This window comes from Etheostoma cragini, chromosome 18, assembly GCF_013103735.1.
Source record: "Etheostoma cragini isolate CJK2018 chromosome 18, CSU_Ecrag_1.0, whole genome shotgun sequence".
NCBI classification, from domain to species: Eukaryota; Metazoa; Chordata; class Actinopteri; order Perciformes; family Percidae; genus Etheostoma; species Etheostoma cragini.
Genome location: NC_048424.1, coordinates 20,823,054 through 20,846,082, shown reverse-complemented (window position 1 = coordinate 20,846,082; position 23,029 = coordinate 20,823,054). Strand labels below are relative to the sequence as shown.

General features: G+C 42.7%; 1 protein-coding gene across 4 annotated transcripts in view; it reads left to right on the top strand.

Annotated features, from left to right (window-relative positions):
* LOC117961885 (kelch-like protein 29) overlaps positions 1-23,029 on the top strand; it is a 216,517-nt gene that overhangs the window by 159,105 nt on the left and 34,383 nt on the right. For all 4 annotated transcript variants that reach the window (XM_034900866.1, XM_034900869.1, XM_034900865.1 and 1 more), the window contains 2 exons: positions 12,523-12,705; positions 14,847-15,027. In XM_034900866.1, coding sequence (XP_034756757.1) covers positions 12,523-12,705; positions 14,847-15,027 — 364 coding nt within the window. The remainder of the gene's footprint in view (positions 1-12,522; positions 12,706-14,846; positions 15,028-23,029) is intronic.

The window sequence follows — 23,029 nt, the reverse complement described above, 5'->3', positions numbered from 1 at the left end:
TGGAAAATGGCTGCAATGAAACAAAGAGTGAAAAATTTAAAGGGGTCTGAATACTTTCCGTACCCACTGTATTTCCCTGAATGCGGAACTTTCCCTTTAAATGAGAAAGCCTCAAGGGGGACCAAGGAGTTGGGACAGACGTTATACAGTAATAGTGACAGTAATAGTTTTCTAAAATGTTTTTTTGGTATTTTTACACTGTACCCATCATCCAACAGATACTGTACAACAATACCAATAAATGTGTGATAAGCTAAGACAGACACCACAACAAACAGTGGCTAGTTCACACATCCACTACACAAAGGGAAGTTAGCATTAATTTGAGTTGTGTTTCTGTCCGACTGACTAATGTTTGATTCACTCTCCTTTCAGCGAGCGGTAAGAGTGAATTTAGAACAGTACAGTTACATAAACCCACAGCAGTTAACTGCAGAGTCGAGTGAGTTCTTCACCCCAAGTGACAGCTTTCACATTACATGTAGTCATTGTTTTCATTAATAACATGGAGATATCGATCAAAGCAGCCTTTATAAGATGATGGTAGAAAAAAACCTGGGGAATGGTATTAAGCTCATGTACTGTATCATGTCAAAGATAAGAAAACCATTAATATGGATTTTAATGGCCTATGAAGATACACTCTGCAATACGTTCATTAGATGGAATAGCTGGAACTTTTTTAAATTTAACAAAAAAAAACACATCTTAATGAGTACTTGCTCCATTAGCTGTAAAGCTCTAAAAAAGAAATTTCTATGGCAGCTGAATAGAAGCAGCCAGATGGTTTTCACACTTTTTAATTTTCTTGTTTCCCTAGTTTTTTTCTTTTCTTTTATAGAGTCCTGCTGTGCCGCATTGTTGCAATAAATTTCTCTACTTATGAGGCCAGTTGTTATTGATGGTTAATTGTTATATCAGTCACTCTTGACAGGTCCTGGCCCATCACCACATTGTTTCACTCAGCGGGCTCCTGTACAGCGTTAATGAAACCGGTTTAAAACAAAAATACATGTAGAGCAATGCTGGGAACTCATTTGCACAACACTTTTTGTTTCTCTTACAATTACGACATGGCAAGAGTCATAAAATCTGAATTACCACCATGACATAAAGTTTATTTTGGAGTTGCCTCGCTGACTGAAAATGAGTCCTCGGCCTCACTCTGCACCTATTTTGCATTCTAAAGAATTTTAATTAAGTGCATGCTCTGCCCATTACTTTTATTAGAAGCCAATTAAGGAGCCAGAAAGATATTGAGCACAGAAATTGGCTGTCTAAAATTAATTTTAAACCGAACAAGAAGCTCCGTACGCATCGTTTTGTGTGTGAAGGTGTGTAAACAGATGGCGTTATTGTATTTTTTTTCTTCTCTTTTACATAGTGTGTGCGCTAATTTCAGGGATAATGTCTTTCATGCAAAATGTAATTTTCCTGCTGCAGAAGTATACTTTTCGGGAAGGCAGCCAGCACGTAGCTGATGTGTTTTATCATCAGCCTCCTGTCTTCCTCATTTGGCCAGAAAAAAAGAGTCTTGGGTAAAGTGAAAACTATGAGTGTCTCATAATGAATCCACTGTGTTTTGCGTACTGTATTGTATTGTGTATCCATTAGCAGGTAATTGGTTAATTAGAGTGCGGCTGTGCATCTGATTATCTATCATAAGACTTTGCAGGGGACCGGGGGATTACACAGCTCAGAGTTTACTCGCAAGCCTTGTTTTTGTCTTAAGATGCACTCTGATTTGTTATGTTTGTTATAAAAGAGCAAGAAAAGTTTTCTTCGGTGTGTGTGTGTGTGTGTGCATGGGTATGTGCGCGCGCCCTCGACAAACCCATCGTGTTCCCATTTCCTTCTCTCCACATGTGTCGCTGTGCTCGGCTCGGAGGAGGATGGAGAGCGCCAGGACAAACTGTTAACTCAACCCAGCCAAGTGGAATAGCACTCAGACAAATGAGCTGTAATGACTGCGAGACACAGGGGTCTAGCTCAGCTCAAACCGTTTCTGTCTTACACACACACACACACACACACACACACACAGAGTTATATCTTTAAAATACACACGCTGTAGGAGGGAATCTTTAAATAGTAGCTATATTCTTTCTCAGCTTGTCTTTCTCTGTACCCACTTCATCGTCTGTAATCAAGCGTTCTTGTATCTAAAGGGGGAAAAGTCAAGAATTACAGTAACGCGCAGCAGCAAGGGCAACTGAGATAAGCGTTCAAGTATGCAGAAGGTTCACTCTGGGCTTTCTGTACACGCGGTTTAGCCACGTGCTCATTCCTTTTACCAAATGATTCAGTTTAAAAGCTCCCTAGAACAACTTTTTTCAAAACTTGGATCACATCCGTGGCATGTAGCAGCAGGATTTAAGCTGAATATGGTGATATTAAACATTATAGGTCATTTTGCATACCTGCTGCATAAGGGAAGTCAAATAAAACACCCTGTGCTGGTTGTGTAGTGGTTCTGAAAATAGCTGGATTTCATTAGGTTCAGCCCGCACAATAGCTTGGCTTGCATCCACGGTTTGGAGACAATAAAACCAAGCTGTTCTGTGAGGTCCAAAGCCCGTAGGCGTGACACACTCATTCACACCTCCGCCAGTCAGCAGCTCCTTGGACAGTGGCAGTAGATTCAAGATTCACACCTTGTTTGGCGAGCATAAAAGATTATCAGATGCGTTTCCTCTGAAGTCCGCCACCTACTGCTTCTGGCGTAGGACTGATTACCACTCTGTCTTGCTGATTGGCTCAACGTTTCCTCAAATGTTCCTCGTCAACACTGACAGTAGCTCTTTTTCATGGAAATAATTTAATTTATTTGTCATCTTTCTTTCTGGCGGCACAGCCTCAAAGCTAACCATTAAGCACGGCTACCGCGACGGGGAAGCTGTCAGCAGTTCGGAAAGACAATTATACGCTTTGCAGGTTTTTTTTATGTCAGGACTCTGTTGATTATTGTCCTGCTCTGCGTAATTATTCAGCCTGGTTTGTCTTTTAGAGCCAATGCAGCGTGAGATTACTCTGTTTCACCTCTCCAACTGGAAAAGCAGGATGCAGGAGAATGTGCCAGAAATGTCTTAATCGCTCTATCTGAAGCGTGCCCTTCAGCAGATCCTCTTCCGATTTTATTTCTGGAGTCCGGGGTGGTATTTGAGAGAGGGCGAAAGTTGGCTATTTACCGGAGAATTTGTAGTGTGAGTTTTTGATATTTCTTCGGCTTATCGGGGAAATCTTGAGCAAACCTCTATCTCAGCTCATAAATGTAATGTGGAGGCTTTAAATCCAGATTTAAAAAAAACTCTGGTCTGAATGTCTGCAGGGGCTGCTGGCAAAATGAAGGTTCCGTCTGCTTGACCTTCTTAGTCGTAGCGACTTCTGTCAGCCTGAGCTCCCGAGGAGGAAGGAAAGGGTGAGGGAGAGCAGGGGGGGGGACGTGTGAACGATCGCCTCGGCCGTAGCCAGAAAATTTGACTCGTTCTGTTCTTTGAGCTGCAGTTCGTGCTCAGACCCAACGCGAGCAGCATTTACAGGAACATGGATCAGCATCAGCATCGCTCATGCCACATCTGGCATTTTGACCTGCTGTACCTGCTGCAGGGCTCCAGGCTGCTTCAGCCTCATCCAATATTCAACAGAGTTAACCTGGTTAGAACTGTAGCATTGGATGTGCTGATGGTGCACATCCGATGATTTGGTGATGTCGCCGTTGGCCCCGTGGGTGCATGTGTGCCTGCTTCCATCAAACTTAAATACCGACGGGTTTAATGAGTCGTTCCCACTCCGATCAAGTCAGGAGAAAACATTTCGTTGCCTTCCTGCAGCTATCCCTGCAGCTCGTTTTGGTTACTTTATAGTAATAGTACATGAATTATCATGAATTTATGCATGACTTCATTCATGAAAAAAAAGCATGAAATCATCTTGTAGAACTTCATGAACAGTATGTACAAAGATTAACAGTATCTCATGGATGACTTAATGCAGGAACAACATGTTAATTAATGCATCAATTAAGGGATTTCACTCATGATTTTAGATTTTTGAATGATTTCCATGTCCAGTCACAGCAGTGTACATATATTTTGAAGAGTTGGAGTGTTTTAATCGTTGTTAACAAAACATTACTTTCCATGTCTGTGGCCCTTCAAATAAAGTGCTGACCCGGTCCGTCTTTAACATTGATAAATAAGATATGATTAAAGGTAGCATAAATATTAAATTGATTAATAATTAAAGGAGGGGGTTGGCAAAATGACACTGAGGTCACTACATTGACACAAAAACCGTATACTGCTGAGACACTAACAGTAATGCCTGAGAACAATGCTCGCTCAAGTAGGATAATTATGAATCTGACTTTTTACTAACTTCTAAGTGTCCAAACTACACTAAGACGATTGCTTTTGCCACCATTAATCATATTGTATTTATCGATATTAAAGATGGACAAGGGCCACACACATATGAAGAATTAATGTTTAGTTAACAATGATTAGAACACTGCAGTTCAGTTTCTTTAGCCTGTCACTTTAACTACAGATATACCTATGCACAAGACATTATCACCATTAATAAATCAGACATCACGATTAAAATACAGTAATTGATGCATAAATTAACGTAGGTTCCTGCATTAACTCATGCATGAGATACTGTTAATCTTTGCACACAATGTACTGACAGTTCATGAAGTACGAGTCATGCAAGAGTTCATAATAATTCATGTACCATTGTAATAAAGTGTTACCTGCTTCATTTGCCCAGGTTTCGAGGCGTTTGTCTCTTTTTTATTTTGTGTCATTGCCCTAATACATGGAGGGGGAATAAAATTTCATGTGTGCTTGTTACAGCATTTGAAGCATTACATTTTAAAAAATTCAACAGGAACATCTCTCTCCTGTGACAATGTCCCAGTTCAAGTAGTTCCACCAAAAACTGTTCACAGTCAGGTGTGTGTGGGAACATTAGGAACACTGTTTCTGGAAAGACACAGTGCTGTTGCGGCTTTTCTTTATGTAATTACATTGCTAAAAGCACCGCAACCCACTAATCTATTTGCCTTCTTTGTATTGGGGTGGAGGTGGAGAGGATATAGTAAGTCAGTAATGTTAGTGTTTTGCACTGAAGGCCATGACACAGGTCAGTCTTCACCTGCAGCTACAGCAGCCAATCACTGTAGTGCAGATTTTTGCTCGACGGACTTAACAAACACACACTTGAAATCGTTCACATGCATACGTATTGCACCTCCCTGGACCCCTGACGTTACTTGGGAGCCTTTGGCCTCCTGATCCTACCCGTAGCAAATTAACAGCCTGGGAGAGAAATCATAGGATTAGCAAGGGAAAAAGTAAAAGGGAGAGCGATTATAGAGAAGCAGCTGAGATAAGAGGAAATGGTTATGGACCAGCAGTGAGATATGAATAGCTCTGAGCCCTGAGAGGCAGACTGCCAGTGTCACTGTTGTACACCCAGTTAGTAAGTCTGCACCAGTTTTCCTCAGTCATATAGTTGATATGAATATATTTACACATAAATATTTACTCGTGCAAGACATTTATTAACACGCAGACACTTGTGTTTTCTCACGAGACTAGACCAGAGATGTTTGTTTTTCATTGTCACGTGTGTGTCCCTATGATTTATGGGTTCATAACTGCAGAAGCAACCAAATTTCCTTCAGGATAATAATAAAGTATAAGATGACTGAAAAACAAAGCTCCAACCCTAATAATCCGACTAAACAATTAGTCGAGCGATGTACTCCTTGTACACTGGTGAGTTAAAGCCCCTGTGGATTCCTCCATTTAAATCTGTACTTGTCATAAAAAAGGAAATGTACTGTACTATATAAAGGGAAGCGGAGAAGTTGGAATGATTTTTCATCTCTTAGACAATTTCACATGTGAATTGTGAGAACAGGCTGCAACTTACAATATAGATACCACTAATGATTCAAGATTTCTTTGTCATTCCACAGTACACTGTAGTAGGAAATTATGTGGAAAGTTCGAAGCTTTAAAAAAAGCACAGAACCGATTAAAAACACAGTAGAAAAGTCGAGATATTAGCTATATACAGTACGAGAAAATAAATAAATGCTTATATGGGTGTGCAGAGCCTGTAGAGTGATAAATATAAATATACCAAGTCTAAAAAAACTGAACATAAATATCTAGCTATATACAGTTGGGAGTATAAATATCCATATGTCTTGTACTTACTGTAATAGAGCTGTTTGGCACACAGGAATGGATCTGAATGAGCCTACTGAATGACCAGGGGCCTCGTGTTTAAACGTTGTGTACGCTAGTTTTCACAGACACCTTGGGATGTATAAAAAATTAACGTGACGTGAGAATGTGCGGGCAACGCAAAGTCTTTTCTGGCTCTCTAACTTGGCACATTCTAATGGAAAAAGTGCCGAAAATCACCAAACATTACAAAATAATGCTTCCACTTCACTTACTGGCATATGTCTGACGCTGTCTGTGACAAAACACAATTATATCCGCGGATATTCCATATAAAAGTTATCATTCATGTGGATAATATTAAACGTCTTTCACACACTAATAATTCAGTTTGCAGGCTACTTAACCTCTGTTAAACATGAGGATGGGAAATGAATGACAAATCCCTTTCACCCTCCGTATTTCCCGTGGATGAAATATCTTACTCACTGTCCAACAATGCGATCGGTACGGAAAAACTGGGCCGCACATATCTCTGTTACTGTAGTCATATTTGCCGTTTCATTATTTCATCCATGCGTGGCGCAGCGGATCCGTGCGCACCGCCGCCCGCCGTGGAGCCGCTCGCCTCACTGACCTCTCCTCTGAGTCAGAGCTCCCACGCGCTGGACTCAGTTTCACTGAGACAACTGACACTTAGAAAACAAATGGCATTACATCAGTGAGTTAAAACTGTGTGCTTAACTTGGACTGACACTGAGATGCATGTCCTGTGTCTGCAGTGGTGCTGCCACTATTGCCTCATTTTCTACTAGATAAATAAAATTTAATAAACACTTTTCTTTTATATATTGTCTTGTTTTTTTATAGTAACAGTGTGCAATTTTGGAAAAGACATGCAAAAGCCCCTAAAGCCCTTAATATTTAACAGTTGAAAAGTGAGAATAGTGCAGAGAGTAGAGAATCCGTCGGTGTCTGGCTAGATTTTTTTTTTTTTTAAATGTCGCGTATGTTGCGGACACACACTCCGCAATCTTGTTTGCTAAAATGCAGTGATAAGTGACGATTCTCTCCGACCAACCAACAGTCTGCAGGTTTCCACGTCACCTTTTGGTATCTCCTCAGCTTGCTTGGAACCTCAACTGAGGTAGTACTAAAAAAAGCACCTGTTAGCAGGTCCCAGGGACTTTTTTTTTTGTAATTGAAAACTAAAAAAGGCGACACAAGCGAGGCGAGTCGAGGCGAGTCAAGTAGACACCACGCAGTGGAAAACCGCCTTTTGACATTAGGCATTTTCTTTTATTGCTTATCCGAGATGACAGACCTCCAAACAGAACATTTTTTTTTGTCGCCTCCGTCACAATGTGTTTTTTTTTTCAATCTGCAGCAGGATAACCTGTAATGATTGGACAAAGAATGACGTCTGTGAAACAATTAAAGTCATTTCCATATTAATTTAGTGGAGGAGGCAAGGCGTGGGCTGTGGCTTTTCTAGTGCGCTCAACCTCACGTTGATTGTGATGTATGAAGGAAAGGTGCACAGGACCTGGCGTACGCCCAGTTTTACACATGTGAATATTTTTGTGTGCAATTACTTTTCATGTTTTGGCTGGATGCCATCTTCTGGTATGAAATCTGCGCAATCTTCATACTTTTATATTATATATATTTCATATTTTAGGCCGCTGGTTTCCTGACCAAATATGTAGCTTTTTTGCTTCGGTGGCTGAAAGTGGAGTCCACTCCACTACGATATGCAGCAAGCTGTTTATGAGTTAAAAAAACTAACTTTATTTTTTAAGAAAAAACTTGAATCAGCAATTACTGCAGTTTGTATCTCTTTTGTGCAAATATACGTAGATGCATTTATAGACCTAGGTATTCATTATAATTTTTGTTTTGTTTTGTCAGCTGCTACTTTGCTGTCGTTTCCAAGGTCAAGAATGTTTTTTGGGGCGTTTTTGTTGTCATAGATACCACTTATGGACATGGAGAACCAATGCTGGGGGAACTGTTGCACATGGCCGCACTTTATCTCCCAACTTCACCCGGGCTGAGTAACTATTAGGTGTCAGTGTGTGTGCCTCTGCAACTTCAACCACCCCAATCCCACATTGTCTCCTTGACTGTTACTGCAGCAAAGTATGGCTGTTTAAAGGAAGGTCACACAGAGCTGAAAGAGAGGTAAAAGGGGCACTAAGTGAAAGAAGAGTGAGGGAAGATGAAATGGGGAGTATATATTGGAAAAGGAGTGTCTCCTGGGGTTTCAAAGAGAGAAAGGGAGAGAGAGCTGGTGCAAAGTCCCCTGTAGGTTGAGAAAGTGGGGGAGATGGAGGAAGATGGAGGTTTTAGCCACAGGGTAAAAAAAGGATGAATAGTGAAAGCAGGGTCACAGCATGGGGCAGAGTGCAGGGAGGCACATGACAAGGTGAGATAAGAGCCAGTGTGGCAGCGGGGAAGAGGAGGCGACAGAATCTTTCCGTTCTGTCTTGATCTTTCCATCAACCTCTTGTCTTCTTCTTGTGTGTGTTTGCGTGTGATTGTGTGTCCCACCATGAGGTAAAGCATGGGTGGTGTGCTCCTGTCACAGATTTCATTTGGTTGAAGTTCAGGGATATTTTCAGCACACAACTCACAGCCTGCGATGACTGAAACCTCCTGAGAGATTTAATACTGGGCTCCATCCAGATGTTACAATTGTAGTGTCTGTTCACGCTCAGTGCACGCTGCCATACTGCTTCACTCATCTCCTCTTTCACTGAAGAGTTCTTTGTTGCTGTTCTAATGGACCATTTCAGGCGTTTTTTAAAGCGCCAGTAGTCAATATTTCTATTAATATGTTAATGGCCAAACCTACAGAGAATTGTGCAGTCCTGGAAGGTTTTAGCAGCTTGTTTTTTTCCAGATTTTATGGCCTGCACCTTTTTACTGTTTTTTGGTTTATTCTCACTGCTGTTAACAATGTCATTACCAGATGCAGCAGGCAGAAAACGCCACTGCCAAACGGCAGATGGACAAAGCGAGTGACTAGCTAGGGAACATAGTGGAGTGTTTAGCACAGGACTTTTTCAATGTGTTTAAGTGGTAAATGTCTGCACACAGGGATAGAAAAAGAATGAAACAGTACTTCCATCAAATTACAAATTAGAACTGCACAGTGGCCAAAAGTAAAAGACTATGGTAGATAATCCATCTAAGATTTTATGTATGTGGCTTTGTATGTTTCCTCTATGCAGAGTGTTACTCTAAAGTTGTGCTCAGTTGATTTTTTGCCTGAAGGTAGACAGGTTAAAAATATACCAGAAAAATAACAAAAGGTCAGTAACAATCAGGAGAAGCAGACATTTCCTTCCCAAACTGCCATGGGTATAAACTCCATCAGGATAAAAAAAAAAAAACGAGCTGTCAAGACTTCCCCAACCGCTCGGCTCCATCCTTCGATCCTCCATCCCTTTATCCCTCTATCCAGCTCCCATCAAACCTCCGGCTGAGTGACAGCCGTCCCTGTGAGGCTTCCTTTCGGGAGAAAAAACACACAAACGCACACACCAACGCAACCATCTGATCCGATGCCGTGAATGCCCCGACAGCGGTGCCGCTCTCATGTTTTGTTGCGATCTGACAGGCCGGAGTTGGCTTGTGTTAGCTTGTGAAGGTGTTCAGGGCTTCAGGGGTCAGAGCTCCGCCGCAGCCTCAAATGCCCAGATGTGTACTCCCCCTGACGTGTCTGGCCAAGTGGAAAGCGCCAGAAACAACCCTGCACATGTTCACTAGGTGATAATAAAGACCTGCATGTGCACAGACATACAATTCGGCACGTTGAAGCAGCATGTGCAATTGCTTAATCCTAATCAGACACTGTGGGAGCTCAAGTAGGCTTGGTGGAGGAAAACAATTCTATGCAGGAAAAACAAAAGGAATGACTCCTGTTTTGTAGTCGTTGGTTTCATGTTAACGTTGTCGGAGGAATTTTAGTATTTATACATCTTTCAACATGTTTAAAGATGGAATTGAATATTTTATTCTGAACAATGTAAATATATACAGATATTAAAACTACATTAATTGATGTGCACACGGGAACAAAGTCCCAAATTGGCTCAGACACAGTCACTGAAACTTTGCCAAGTTAAATGAGGCAGTCAGTATCAACAAACTGAAGCAGCTTATAGGATGAAAGAAAAGGAGATGAAAAGAGATGAAAATGTAATCCTATAAAGGCAGCTAAAACAGTCAAACTTAAAATCCAGTGAAGTTGAAAAATCGTATGCGACAAAGAGAAATTGGGTACAAACACATGCTGCAGTGGCAGCAAACTAATCACCAGGTAGAACAATAGCAGAGCAGAGTCAATGTAATTAATGTATAGGATTGGTTGGAGGCTCATGACAGGGAAAGCAAAGTTGCTGTTTTCTTGAATTATTTTATTCTGTAGCTGTGGCTGTCCTATAAAACTGCACTCCCATTTATTAGCTGCATATCCAAGGTCTGTTGGAGGTCTTGAGCGCTGTTTGAGGTTTGGAGTCTGGGGCGCGATGCCACGGATCTGTGAAAACTGGCCCATGATGGGAACAAATTCAAATCTTTTTTAGAAGCGCACCAAGTTCGCACATCTTTTACACACTGCCAGAAAGGGCAGAACGACTCCTTTGCCCTCCATATATTGACATCATTGTCCCTTTTTTTAAAGCTTGTGTCCCTTCATTCTCACAGCGACACTGTCACAATTTCTCCTTGAGCCAGCACTTTTCTTTTTTCTTTTTCCGGCCTTCGCAGAGGAACACGTTCTTGAAATCTCACCGAGGAAAAGCGCCAGTCAGCTTTAAGCTGTCCACTAAGACTAAGCTGTATGTCCACGATATGTCTGTGGCAGTGCTTACTGCTCCGTCTGTTTGCTCAGCCTTCACCAAAGCCCATTGTAGTTTTTTGTATTTTTCTCCTCTTTTACCCTTTTGCTCTTCTTAGAGAAAAACTCTGTTTTATCGGCTTTGAAAGAAAAAGGACAAAAATAAGGGCAGTTTTTTTTTTTATAAGAAGGCAAATACAATCGCCTATGGATGTCTGTCAGGCGAGTGTCAGAAAAAAATCGATCCAAGCTGATGAACCAGTAGTTGGGGAGTGTATGAAGATTAGTTTTCCCTCCCTCCCTCTCTTTCGCTCTCTCTTAAATTCCCTCTTTGTTTTCCTCTCTCTCTCTCTCTCTTTCTCCCCCCCTTCTCACACTGTCTCAATCTCTCCCTGTCGCGCTCCTTTCCCTCACTGGCTCGCCTCCCTGTGCCCACCCGCCTGCCTTCTGCAGCTTCCAAACACACAGCTCATTTCTGTCTGGCTGCTTGTCGTCTTGCCTGCTCACTGGAGCCTGCTGCTGAAGACCGAGAGGACCTGAGACGCGCATGTGGCAGCCTGCCAACCTGTTTGTGTGTTTTGGATCACTGGTGTCTTTATCCAGCAGCGCTCTCTGTGTGTGTGTGTGTGTGTGTGTGTGTGTGTGTGTGTGTGTGTGTGTGTGTGTGTGTGTGTGGAGATCGGCCGAGGACCAATAGAGATGATGCTGAATGTGCTCAAGTATTAATCACACAAGGTCCTTGAGTGTGTATATGAGACCAGTCACATCACCACGTGCAAATGTAAACAAATTGATTCTCACCTATTGATTTTTCGAATCTCTAATGCCACCCTCAAGCACAGTGTATGTTTCATCAGGAGTGTGAGGACATGTGTAGGAAGGGAGAATAAGAGAGCTGTGCGGCAACCAAAGTAATGGCAGCCCCATCAGTCTTGGTAATTAAATTGTACTTTTCCCATTGAACTCAGTAGTTTCCTGTGACCAAGAGGAAACTTTTCTACTTTGCATTTCGTTTTGCATTTCCTCGACAAGCTTATTGACTCTGGGACAGCCAAAGCCTGCTGAATTCAAAAGAGCACACTTAAAATGTATGGCTGGTTGTGTTTGTTAGTTTTCATACAGCCTATCAAGGTTCTATGAAAAGTTATTTAGGGCACCATTATTACTGGAGATGTATACAAATGTTCACTTTGGCCTTGAAAGCAATAGGTGTGTGTATGTATGTATGTATGTGTATGTATGTATATATATAAAAAAAGATATATTTATATATATACATGTATAAAATAAAACGTCAGCCAACATGCCACAAAACATTATGCCTCCTAGTTCCAAAGAGGCTTTGATTCAATCTTGGCTCTTATTTACTTGTGGAAACCTTCCCTGATGGCCTGCTTTCTACCACCTCTTTCCTCCCTTGTCCACCCCAATCATCCTCTTCCCCCATCCTCCTCCTGTTCTTTTGTCCTCTAGGTGTAGCGGAGGTGATAGTTCTGGTGGGAGGGCGTCAGGCGATCGGGATGAACCAGCGCTCCCTGACAGCCGTCACCTGTTTTAACCCCCAGAGCAGTAAGTGGTACCCGCTGGCCAGCCTGCCCTTCTACGACCGCGAGTTCTTCAGTGTCATCTCGGCAGGAGACAACATCTACCTGTCAGGTGAGCTGAATCGCCCACTCCGGCGGCACAATTGTAGCTTTCCCGCTGCAGTTATTTAATGGCACAGGGCAGCAGGACAGTAGATGCCATTGGTTTTTCTCACTGCAGTAGTGAAAGGGTCTCCTTGCATCCAGGAACATTTGACATTAACCACGGCAGTTAAAACGCATGCAGTCAAATTAAGTACATTATCATACGATTGGTTCAAATCAATATTGTAAATACAGTCATTGGCCCTGAAATGGAGTCTTTAGATTTAAAAGATAGTATATGCCAATAATTCATTCACACATCCCGCTGGTTTTGCACTACCCACATAGTATCTTGCCCCGCTAGCAGCACGTCTCTGTGGATGGCAATGTCAATCAGTCGCTCCACCCGACCCTTTGGTCTGGAATGAATTATCTCAACAATTGGATCGATTGCCATAACACTTTGCAGATATCCATGGTCCCCCCAGAGAATGAATCCCACTGACTTAAGTGTTCCCCTGACTTTTCCGGGGAAACATATAGATTGACCTTTTGTGGTTTTTAGGGAAATGTTTCAACAACTATTAGATGGATGGCAATGAAATTCCGTACAGACGTTCATAACTTCCAATTTGTCCGATATATTTATGACTAAATACCTGCAAAATGAATGACGTCTACTTCAACTATACATGTGTTTGCTAATTATCAAATTTAGCATTAGCGAACGTTGCTAGACATAAAAATAGTAACGTTGTCATTGTGAGCATGCCGACATGCTAACATTAGAACATCACAGAGCTGCCAGCACGGCTTCAGTTTGTAATCTGGTTAAAATAAAACTCCACAAAGTTCCCCAAAGTTTTCAGACTTGACGTGCAGAGGTGATGAACAGACTTCCTCTCTTGATTTTATCATGGAAACAAATTGATAACGTTATTTTCAAGGTAAAAAAGATCAGAAAACTCTCGTTTTGTCTTGTCCCTGACCTTGTTTGATAAAGTCCCATTCATCACACTGAATCTTGACAAAGTTCACTTAGAATGAAGTAGACACTTAGCGAGGACATTTTCACTTTATGACAGATAATTTGACAAAGTGAAGCTGACCCGGGCAATCCCCAGCTTCTTGTGACCTTTGCAGAAACAGTGGAAGAGTTCTAAAGCGGGGGCTGCCCTCAACGCATGCTCATCTCTTGCTTTAAAACTCAACCCTTCCCATCACCGCAGACCACCGTGAAGTATTTATTTTCAGAAAAGTCCTTATTATGTAGAGTGTTTTTCCTATTTACCTTTTTTGGAGCATTTCCCTGAACCTTTTTGTACTGTGTGGCGTTACAGTCGCTGCAGTGTTCTGCAGTTTATTTTGTTCCATAGTGGCATGCTGTGCACTCTGTAACTCCCTCAATGAAAAACCTTTAAGTTGTTCCTCCAGAGCTAGACTGAATTTCTCCCTCGACGGCCCATTTGTGTGAGAATCCTGCACGGCACTCAGACCCTGACATTGCACCGTGGAAATTCAGCGGGATTTGTCCTGCGTGTACCTTTCCTCTCCCTCTTTTCATATAAATGTAAATTTATGTTTGGGCAATGGAACAGGTATGCATGTGTCCGCTGGGATTCAGACAGCCAGTGGGGAAATCAGAGGTGTTATAGCCAGCCAATCAACAGGCTTCGGTCTGTTACCCTCCTCTCACTCTGAGCAGGGTCATTGAGTCACCGCTGGTGTTACATCTCGGACTACACAGCTAACAGGGGTGTTTCAAAGAGCTCTGAAACACGTACAGTCCTGACGGTTGGCTGGTTGACTAGTCAACACAGCAGCAAAACAACGTTGGTGTGTCACTTGTTCAGTGCAGATTTCCATATAGAAAATAGTTTGAAGAACACTTGAGGATTTAAAAAAAAAAACAATGGTAAGAATTTGACACAAGGACTTGCATACTGTACTTCTTAGTGGATGTAATGAATGAACAAAGATGTGGAGAAGGAGCCTGAATGCACGACTCCCAAGCAGATCCTACAGGAACAGAATTTAGTTGAAACCCAGGAAAGGTTCCTGAGTTCCTACAAAGGTTCTTGGTTACCTGGGAAAGTTGAAAGTGAATCTCCCCACCAGAACATCACCGTGCCTTTCGCACTTTCATAACTCTTTTTCAATACATTTCAGGGGGCACAGAGTCTGGTGTGATGCTGGCTGATGTATGGTGCTACATGTCCCTGCTGGACAACTGGAATCTGGTATCCCGGATGAACGTGGCCCGCTGCAGACACAACAGCCTGGTATACGACGGCAAACTGTACACCATCGGAGGACTGGGCGTATCAGGGAACCTGGACCACGTGGAGAGGTAAGGGTCACGTAAAGTCAACATCAGGCCCTTTCAGCGGCTCACCGGACGCTCCCCGCACAGTCTCACACAGCTCCAACCCCAGAGAGGGAGCTTGTGTGTGTGTGTGTGTATGTGTGTGTGGATGATTCTCCAAGTAGGTGGATGCTGAGCAATCCAGTTTGAGAAAATAAATATTCCCTCTGCGCAGAAAAAAGGTGGCAGATGGTGTGGCACGCAGTAGTGCGGTGCAGCATATTGCAGAAGTGGTTGGACAGGTTTGTTAGCATTTTCTGTGAGAGCAAAAGGTGCAGAGGAATGATTCGATGCCGTAGCATATTAAATGGTCCCAGCTGTGAGTGTTGTTGTGGAGCGACGGAGCGCCTCTTACTTGTTGTAGAGTGGTGCATGAGTGAGAGGATTTGTTTTCAGAGAGCAGAGTGGTGTACTGTGTCTGATTCCATCCACTTCAGCATCGGCACATCAGCGACACTTCATTTGAAGGTCGCCCATAGTGGCCTGTTCAACAAGGTCTCTTTTGTCTCATTTCTTTCTTTATTTGTTAAAACTTTTCAGCACTAAACTAGCCACGGAACCACACCAATCCAATCGAATATGTATCAAGATTCTGTTACTGGATTGACTTTTTTACGCCAAAAATCTTTTCAGGAGTGTAATGAAATCATCGTGGCAAAGAACCTGAATAGGGATTGTCCAGATTTAATCATTTGATTCATGTAGCTTGAGTTTTGCACTGGTCCCCATTTCCTATTTTTCCCTGTAACCTGGACTGATGAGTGCGTTTCGGCAGAGAAGGGGGCTACCTCCCCTGCACGGCAGAGCGAGAAAAACCAAAGCAATCAAAAGAACATTACTGAGTATATTAGAGCAGGCCGCTGCCGCTCATTACCTAGCAGCTCAATTGATCTCCAAAGCTGTTGGCAATGCACAACAGTCCTCCAAATGAAACAGCCTAATTTGATATTTCCCCGTAATGCTGCCATACAGTGCAGTTATGACAGGGGGTAGATGGAATATTTGCCCCGTAATGGAAACGCATTTGATTCCTCTGTCTCTGAGCTGCTTAATTTGAGAGCTCTCGCTGCATCTAGGGCATTCACAGCTCCAAAGAAATGAGCGTTTCACCGTGTAATGTGTTTGTATGGGTTGCTCCGCCTGTGCCCTTGTGTGCGTTTTTGTGCAATCATGAAGCTTCTCCGAGGCCCTCAGCAACTGGACTCAATTATCAGCGCTGTAAAACTTTAACCTACTTTGCCTCTCTCCAAGAACTGCCAGAGGCCTTCTCTGCTTGCTATTACTGCCCCAGTGCTGCGCTCTCGAAGCTTGCCCCCCCCACCCCCCAATACACGCAGACACCAAACTAAATAGTTGAACTCTTAATAGTTAGGAAGAAAACACATGGTTCTCCATCTGAAGCAACAATAACACAAGGTCAGGGTTGTATTCACCAGCCTTATGCAAAAAGCGAAAAGGTCTCCCAAGCTGTTTGGGCAAATTGTCAGAGCAGTCAACGGGCTTGTTTCTAAGCAACCCATGCTTTTAGTTTGTCTTTTTCAGAAACCGCTATGTGGAGGGAAAATGGTCAAATGGTCTAAAGACTCCCTATTCTGGAAATGGAATGCATAAATACATACAGATTTGTGCTTTAAGAGAGGGCACAGACATAAAGAGGACCATTATATTGAAATTCCAAGAGTTTTGGTGTTTAATTTTTGGATGATAATGATTATGAATGCATTATTCATTGTGGTTCAGATTTCCATGTAAAAAGTGTTATTTGGATAGTCTGACAAAATGTGTTGACCTACTGTAAATGCCTCTACCATCGACTTTGTTGATGAAATGGAGATAAATCAGCTGGCAAACGCTGGCAGTGTGAGCTGCATGCACCTATATGTGGAACAGAACGTCTAACTATCTGTTTAATGTGAAGGGGGGGGGGCAGCTGTTTCTGCGGTGTAACAAAGGCACCTTAAAGGTTGAACTCATTTTGCATCATGTAGATAAAACCTGTTTTTTATCTGCAATATTCTCTGCATAAAAATACTTAAAAAAATACCGCAGCAATTGGTAATGCAAAACTAATGTAGTGGGTTAGAAATCATTTTCATTGAAAGTTTTGGGGTGATTTTGCCGTTCTAAAAAAAGTTCTCTACTTCACGGTAGTCATACGTACTGAATGGCAATGTGATCAGCTGTACCACAGGGATAAATACCCATCCTCAAGCCATTTAAACCTTTGAGCAATAACGCTTTTTAGAAACCCTCGTTTTTTTGAATGGGAGCGCTACAAGAGCTGTTCAATAATTCCACATCACTTTGCTGATTCAGGTGGTATTTATCACTGTAGAAATGTAAACAAGGCAGGAATGAGGTGACAACAAAGACCGCATAATTGCTCGTCTTTGTCATGGACTCCGAAAACTACATTGATGAGTCTCCCTAACAGCTGAATATTACCATTTACCAACAACAATGTCACATAAATCCCCTAGCCAACCTGAAGCAAGACCTCACATGCATGCTCAATTGAGCTAAGAATTAGGGTTAGACACCTTTTTTTTAAAAACAACATTGGCACATTAAAGTGAAACTATAGCCTAACATTAAAAAAAAAAAAACTAGGATGCACTCTTACTGATTCTATTACAATCAGGGGGTTTGCTGTTGCCACCTCACTTAGTCTGGTATAATTAGAAGCTCATGGCTAATTTTAGATTTGTAATGTTTAACTGAGTTAAATCGCTAACCTTTTCATGCTTTTTATTGCTTGTGCTACCGTTGTGCTAGGTTTGCCATTGTTACCTCTGGTGAGAAGGTTATGTTTTCGGTGCCGGATTCTTATGAAACTTGGTGGAAGGCTGTAGCATAGGCCAGGGAAGAAGTGATTGAACATTGAAGCTGATCTGAATCATTGGGCAGATACACAAATTATCTTTGACTTTTGTTAACACTGTGAGATAGGGTCGGTTGTGCTGCCTTCATATGGTGCGGGAAAAAATGATTTTGCGACACTGCATTAACCTTGAGACAGTGCATGCATGGCTGAGGTCTGCGCTCGGAGGGCCCTTCTAGTTCTGTAATTGCCTCTTGATACCGCAGTTCAGCAAAAGTTACATCGACTTGTTCTAACTTTTTTCCCGGTTTTGAGTGGGTTGTCAGAAATTAGTGAGGCTTGAGAAAACGGTGAAATAATTTATGATTTAATCCACAGACTTTCTGTCAAAACCGATGGACTGAGTTCTAAATAGTAATATATCCCAAGATAAAATATTTATACAATGTGACGGAGACAACACTTTGGCAAGTTTTGCCCCTGAATATGCATGTGTGTGTTGCGGAGGAAAAATAAACAATTTCAAAGCGAGTTTTCAAGGAGTATTTTTTTATCAGGCAGCTGGTCTGTCAAATCAGTTCCAAAGACAGGTGCTATAAATCATATGCAATTGCAACAGCTTGGAGAAGAGCTTGACAGATTAACAGCAGCACTGTATTTCATAAGACTCATCAACATTAGTTTATTTGAATCCTCCAATTAAGTTTTTCTGTAACTAGACGGCACAACAGCACAATTATTTGAATTGTAAATGTAACCCAGCCTGGGGACTATTTTCTCTGTTAACGTCTAAATTACTGTATGTTCTTGAGTTTTGAACTTTCATAAAGATCTCCACAAGCCACAACTTTTCTTCTTCATGTGAACAGCAGTGTAACTGAAAGGATTGTTTTATAATGCTCCTGCCCCTGCGAAAGAGGGCCTAAAGTTAGCATACATTCAAACCTTAACATTTCATATTTGAACAAAGTTCATAAAGGTTACATATGAATCATTACATAAATCTCATAGCTAAGAAAAAGACAATTACAGTCACTTTCAGCTCACTTCTGAAGCCATTTGTTCCTATCTGCTTTGATAAATGAGCCTCATTAAGTGCTGATCCTTTATTTTGTAGCTAACTACCAGATTTGGCAGGTGTGGCTCTGCTGTGAGACACAGTTGGCTACATTGCTGCCAAAACTCTAAAGATAGGAGGGACTCCGGCAGGGAGGCAGCCAGTCCACAGCGGAACTAAACCCTGCCCAGTGGAGATAAGGGAACTGTTACTCAAGCCATTTTTTTGTCTCCTCCGCACAAGGAGGAATAACCACACAGGTCTTGTCAGGTGCAGTTGTAATATTGAGAGCTAATAACATTCAGATATCATTAGTCATTGTATATGAATGGCTGCCTTGTTTGATATGCAGATGGCTGGTGGGGATTGCATCTGAAGGCTGGGGAAAGGCACGGTGATTTCTCTGCTCATAGTGATTGATGCGGAGATTGTTTACACACGCAGCCAATCTTTTTCATTGTGTATGCACCTGCCTTTCTTTACTCACCTGTGTGTTCTTGCACTCAGTATATATACATATGTGTACTCCACACTTGTGTTTGTGTGTCCGTCTGCGTCTGTCTGCCTACATCAGCCGGCCTCCACCGAGGTCTCTCACCTTTCAGCCCTGGCTCTCGGCAACCTCGCCTCCTCATTTGCAGTCTTTCCTGCCTTCCCTCGCTCCCCATCTCTCCATCCATCTCACTGAGGGTTTCACGCTCCTAACCGTGAAATCCACCCACATTCACAATGATGTCTTCAATCAGAGCCATCTCAAAGCTAGTTGGATGCAGCCTTTCTTTGGGAACAGCAGGAGGTCCCAATCAGCACTCAGAGGACTGAGTTTGGCCTTTTCCTGTCCTTGCTCTCTACACTAATCACTGACAGATTTTTAGGGATGGGAGCAGTCAAGTTCAGAAGGCTTTAAACTTGCAATCAGGTACCTTAAGCCCGCATGCTCCTCAGCATGTTGATCCTTTAGCAAACCAATATGATTGCAGATATTGAATAATTCATGTGTGTCTAATGATGTGTCAATCACAGATGGTTTTGTTTTATTTATTGTGCACTATGCAAAGGTTTGTGCATCCTCCAAGCTCTATTGCAAGTTAATATTGCATGAAGACATTGCATGAATTGCATTAGCAACATGACACTGAGTAGAGCAACGAGTTATTCTCATCAGGGATGTTGTGATGTTTGGCTAACAAGTCTGGAAGAGAGAAGAGCAATTTGCAAAGATGATGTTCTCTGGCCTTTTCAAAATAAATTGCAGTGTATTTAATATGTGCCCGTAAAATCTGTGGCGAAAGCTCCATTGTTCATGTGTTATTTATCACGTTCATTAACTGGCACATTTGTTGTTGTGTAAGTATCCTAGCTCTTTACCACCGTGTATAGCTATTCAGTTGTCTGGGTACACCGCCGCTTGGTTATGATTTGTGAAAATTTGTTTTTTTCCAACTCTGTGTAGGTTGCTGAGCTCCACTTGAGTGGTCAGCCTTGCTCCAACTCTTAACATAACCCTACTCCATCTATTTCTAGAGTTTAACTTTTTCCTTTTAGTGGCATCATACTTTTGACCAGTATTATGTGCTGTTGTTTCAAGAATGTTGGCTTAGTCCGAGGAAAAGGAGGCGAATCGTAATGCCTTCAAATCCTTTAAGCATTGATCGGCTCCTGGGACATTTCTGCTTCGAAACCATGACTATGAACATACGGCGAGATGGAGATTCCAGCGGGGGGTTTCATCACACCTTGCACTGCACACAGTTGAAGTCTTCGATGGGCGGCTCCGTGAACTGACAAGTCCTTAAGTACTCTGCGGGCATTGTGCACGCCGGGTTGCCAGTCACCCAGAGAGAAGTCCTGTTCTATGTGACTCCACGGGTGGGAGACACCCGACGTCGCACTCATCGAAGGAAGAGGCTGCATCTGCTCTTTGAGTTGTGGCGTTGAGGCAGGGTTTGCCTCCTGGCTGCCCGTGTGAGCGCGCTCTGACGGGGAGCAGCTCCTTTGTGTGGAGGCAAAAGAGGAGCTGCTGTCATGGAGTCACAGAGGAGAGCACGGTCCGGTCCGTTCAGACTCTCACTCAGGTCACACACATTGCCATGCACGTCTCGGTCTTTCTGCCTGAGCGCAGATGCATTTCAAACACACACACCCTACATGCATATAGGCAGCTCTCTCACACGTACAGCACAATTTCTTGGAGATGGAGGTCCTCCTTGCCCAACAGCACTCTCTTTTGGAGGCGGCGGGGAAATAATCAGCAGGGCGATGATGCTAATAACAACGGAGCACCCCGCCGCTCTAAAACCTGGATAAGAAGAGAGGAGAGTATAGATGCAGCAGCCCCCCAGGTGGGCCTGTGAACTCTGCACAATCAGTCACAGTGGAACCAATGGGCTCATGTGAAGACACCCTCACTCTTCTTTCCCAGCCCCTCAAGCCTCGTTACAGCATACTGAACTGATGAGCTGTTGTGCATGTCTTATATTTGTCGATGTGTGTCTACTGTGTAGATCAATTTCCACGTACTAGGTCAGACAGTGCCTGGGGCTTGTTTCGGAAGAGTTGGGGAAAGTTGGGAGGAGGGGCTTGGCAGCCGGCTCCGATACCGCTGCAGCATGGTACTATGGTCGGGGACAACGGGCTCCCAGAGCCCCCCTGCAGAGGCGCTTCTCCCCTGCTGAGCTAATCCCCTGCTCCTCAGGATTAACCAACTTCACAGCGATGGCCCCTACTGTGCTGTCAAGGCACCAGTTCACCAGTTCACCCTCCAACCCTACCCCAGTCACCACCATCCCTCCCCCAGACTCCCACTCACCCTAGTTACACCTCGATAGTACCCCTCTCCTTTCTGAAATGTCCGTTGATTTTCACGTCTTATGTCTCCGTCTCCGTGTCTCTCTCTGACCTCTTTTCCTTTGCACGTTATATCATTCACTACAAATTCTGTTTGGTTTACACAACGGCTAACTTACCATGCTGCTTTTTTTCACAACCAGGCATCCATTTGTTTCCCTTTATTCCACCATGTCCATTCCATTGTAGTAAGCATTACGGCTGCATTCGTTTTTGTCAAAGTGACATAACACTTATGAGATAAAGCAGTCTAGACATTTTTAATGAATCTGCTCTTTAACACTTAATTACTGTAGCAATGCTGACATTAGTCAATTCATAATCTTTTTGATTGACCGAGTTTCAGTCACCAAAAATTTTGATAATCAATAAATAAAGTAATTTGTCAAATCCTATGAACTTTTTCCACCTTCTGAAATCTGAGCGTTAGTTGCTTTTCTCAGTGTTTTTGCAGGTACTTCACCATACAATCTATTGATGGCCATTTTTTGGCAGATTTTTATAATATAAACAATGAATCAATTAATAATAAAATAATAGCCACAGATAAATGGATAATAAACATTATTGGTAGCTGCAGCCCTAAATATGATACTGCAATAATATAAAAACAATGACATAAAATCATGCAGATTTAATGTTCACTATAGATTCAATGATCATCGAACTTGCTGATCATTAAAGCTACGGTTCTACCACTGTGCAACGGGCATTTCAAAGTGGTCGGCAAAAATATAAAGTAATGAACGCTACACACACACTCATGAAGGTGTGACTATATATACTGTGTATACAGAGAGAAGATTTTGTGCACTGCATGTGCATGCACAGTCATTTCCCAGCTCCATGGAGAAGCTACTGTGTCTCTGATTTTGAGGCTCCAGGGCTGAGAGAGTGGGCCCAAATCAGGCAGATCATCACGTCTCGCTCATATTTCTCTCTCTCTCTCTATGCCTCCCTCTATCCTCCCCCTTGGTTTCCTCTTTTAACCACAATATCCAACCTCTCCAGTCCCATTGCTCCCTCCATCTCTTCACAGCACTGATTAGGTGGGCAGGAGATGATGGGTGTATTTGGGGCCTGCGAGGCTGGTGATGTGGAATCTGTCTGACCTGCTCGAGCGAAGACAGTGTCTCGTCTTTATTGTAGTTCTTCTAATGGTGCGCTGAGGTCTCAGAGACAAGGAGGTAGATTATGCAACGAGATCATGCGTGTGCGTGTGTGTGTGTGTGTGTGTGTGTGTGTGTGTGTGTGTGTGTGTG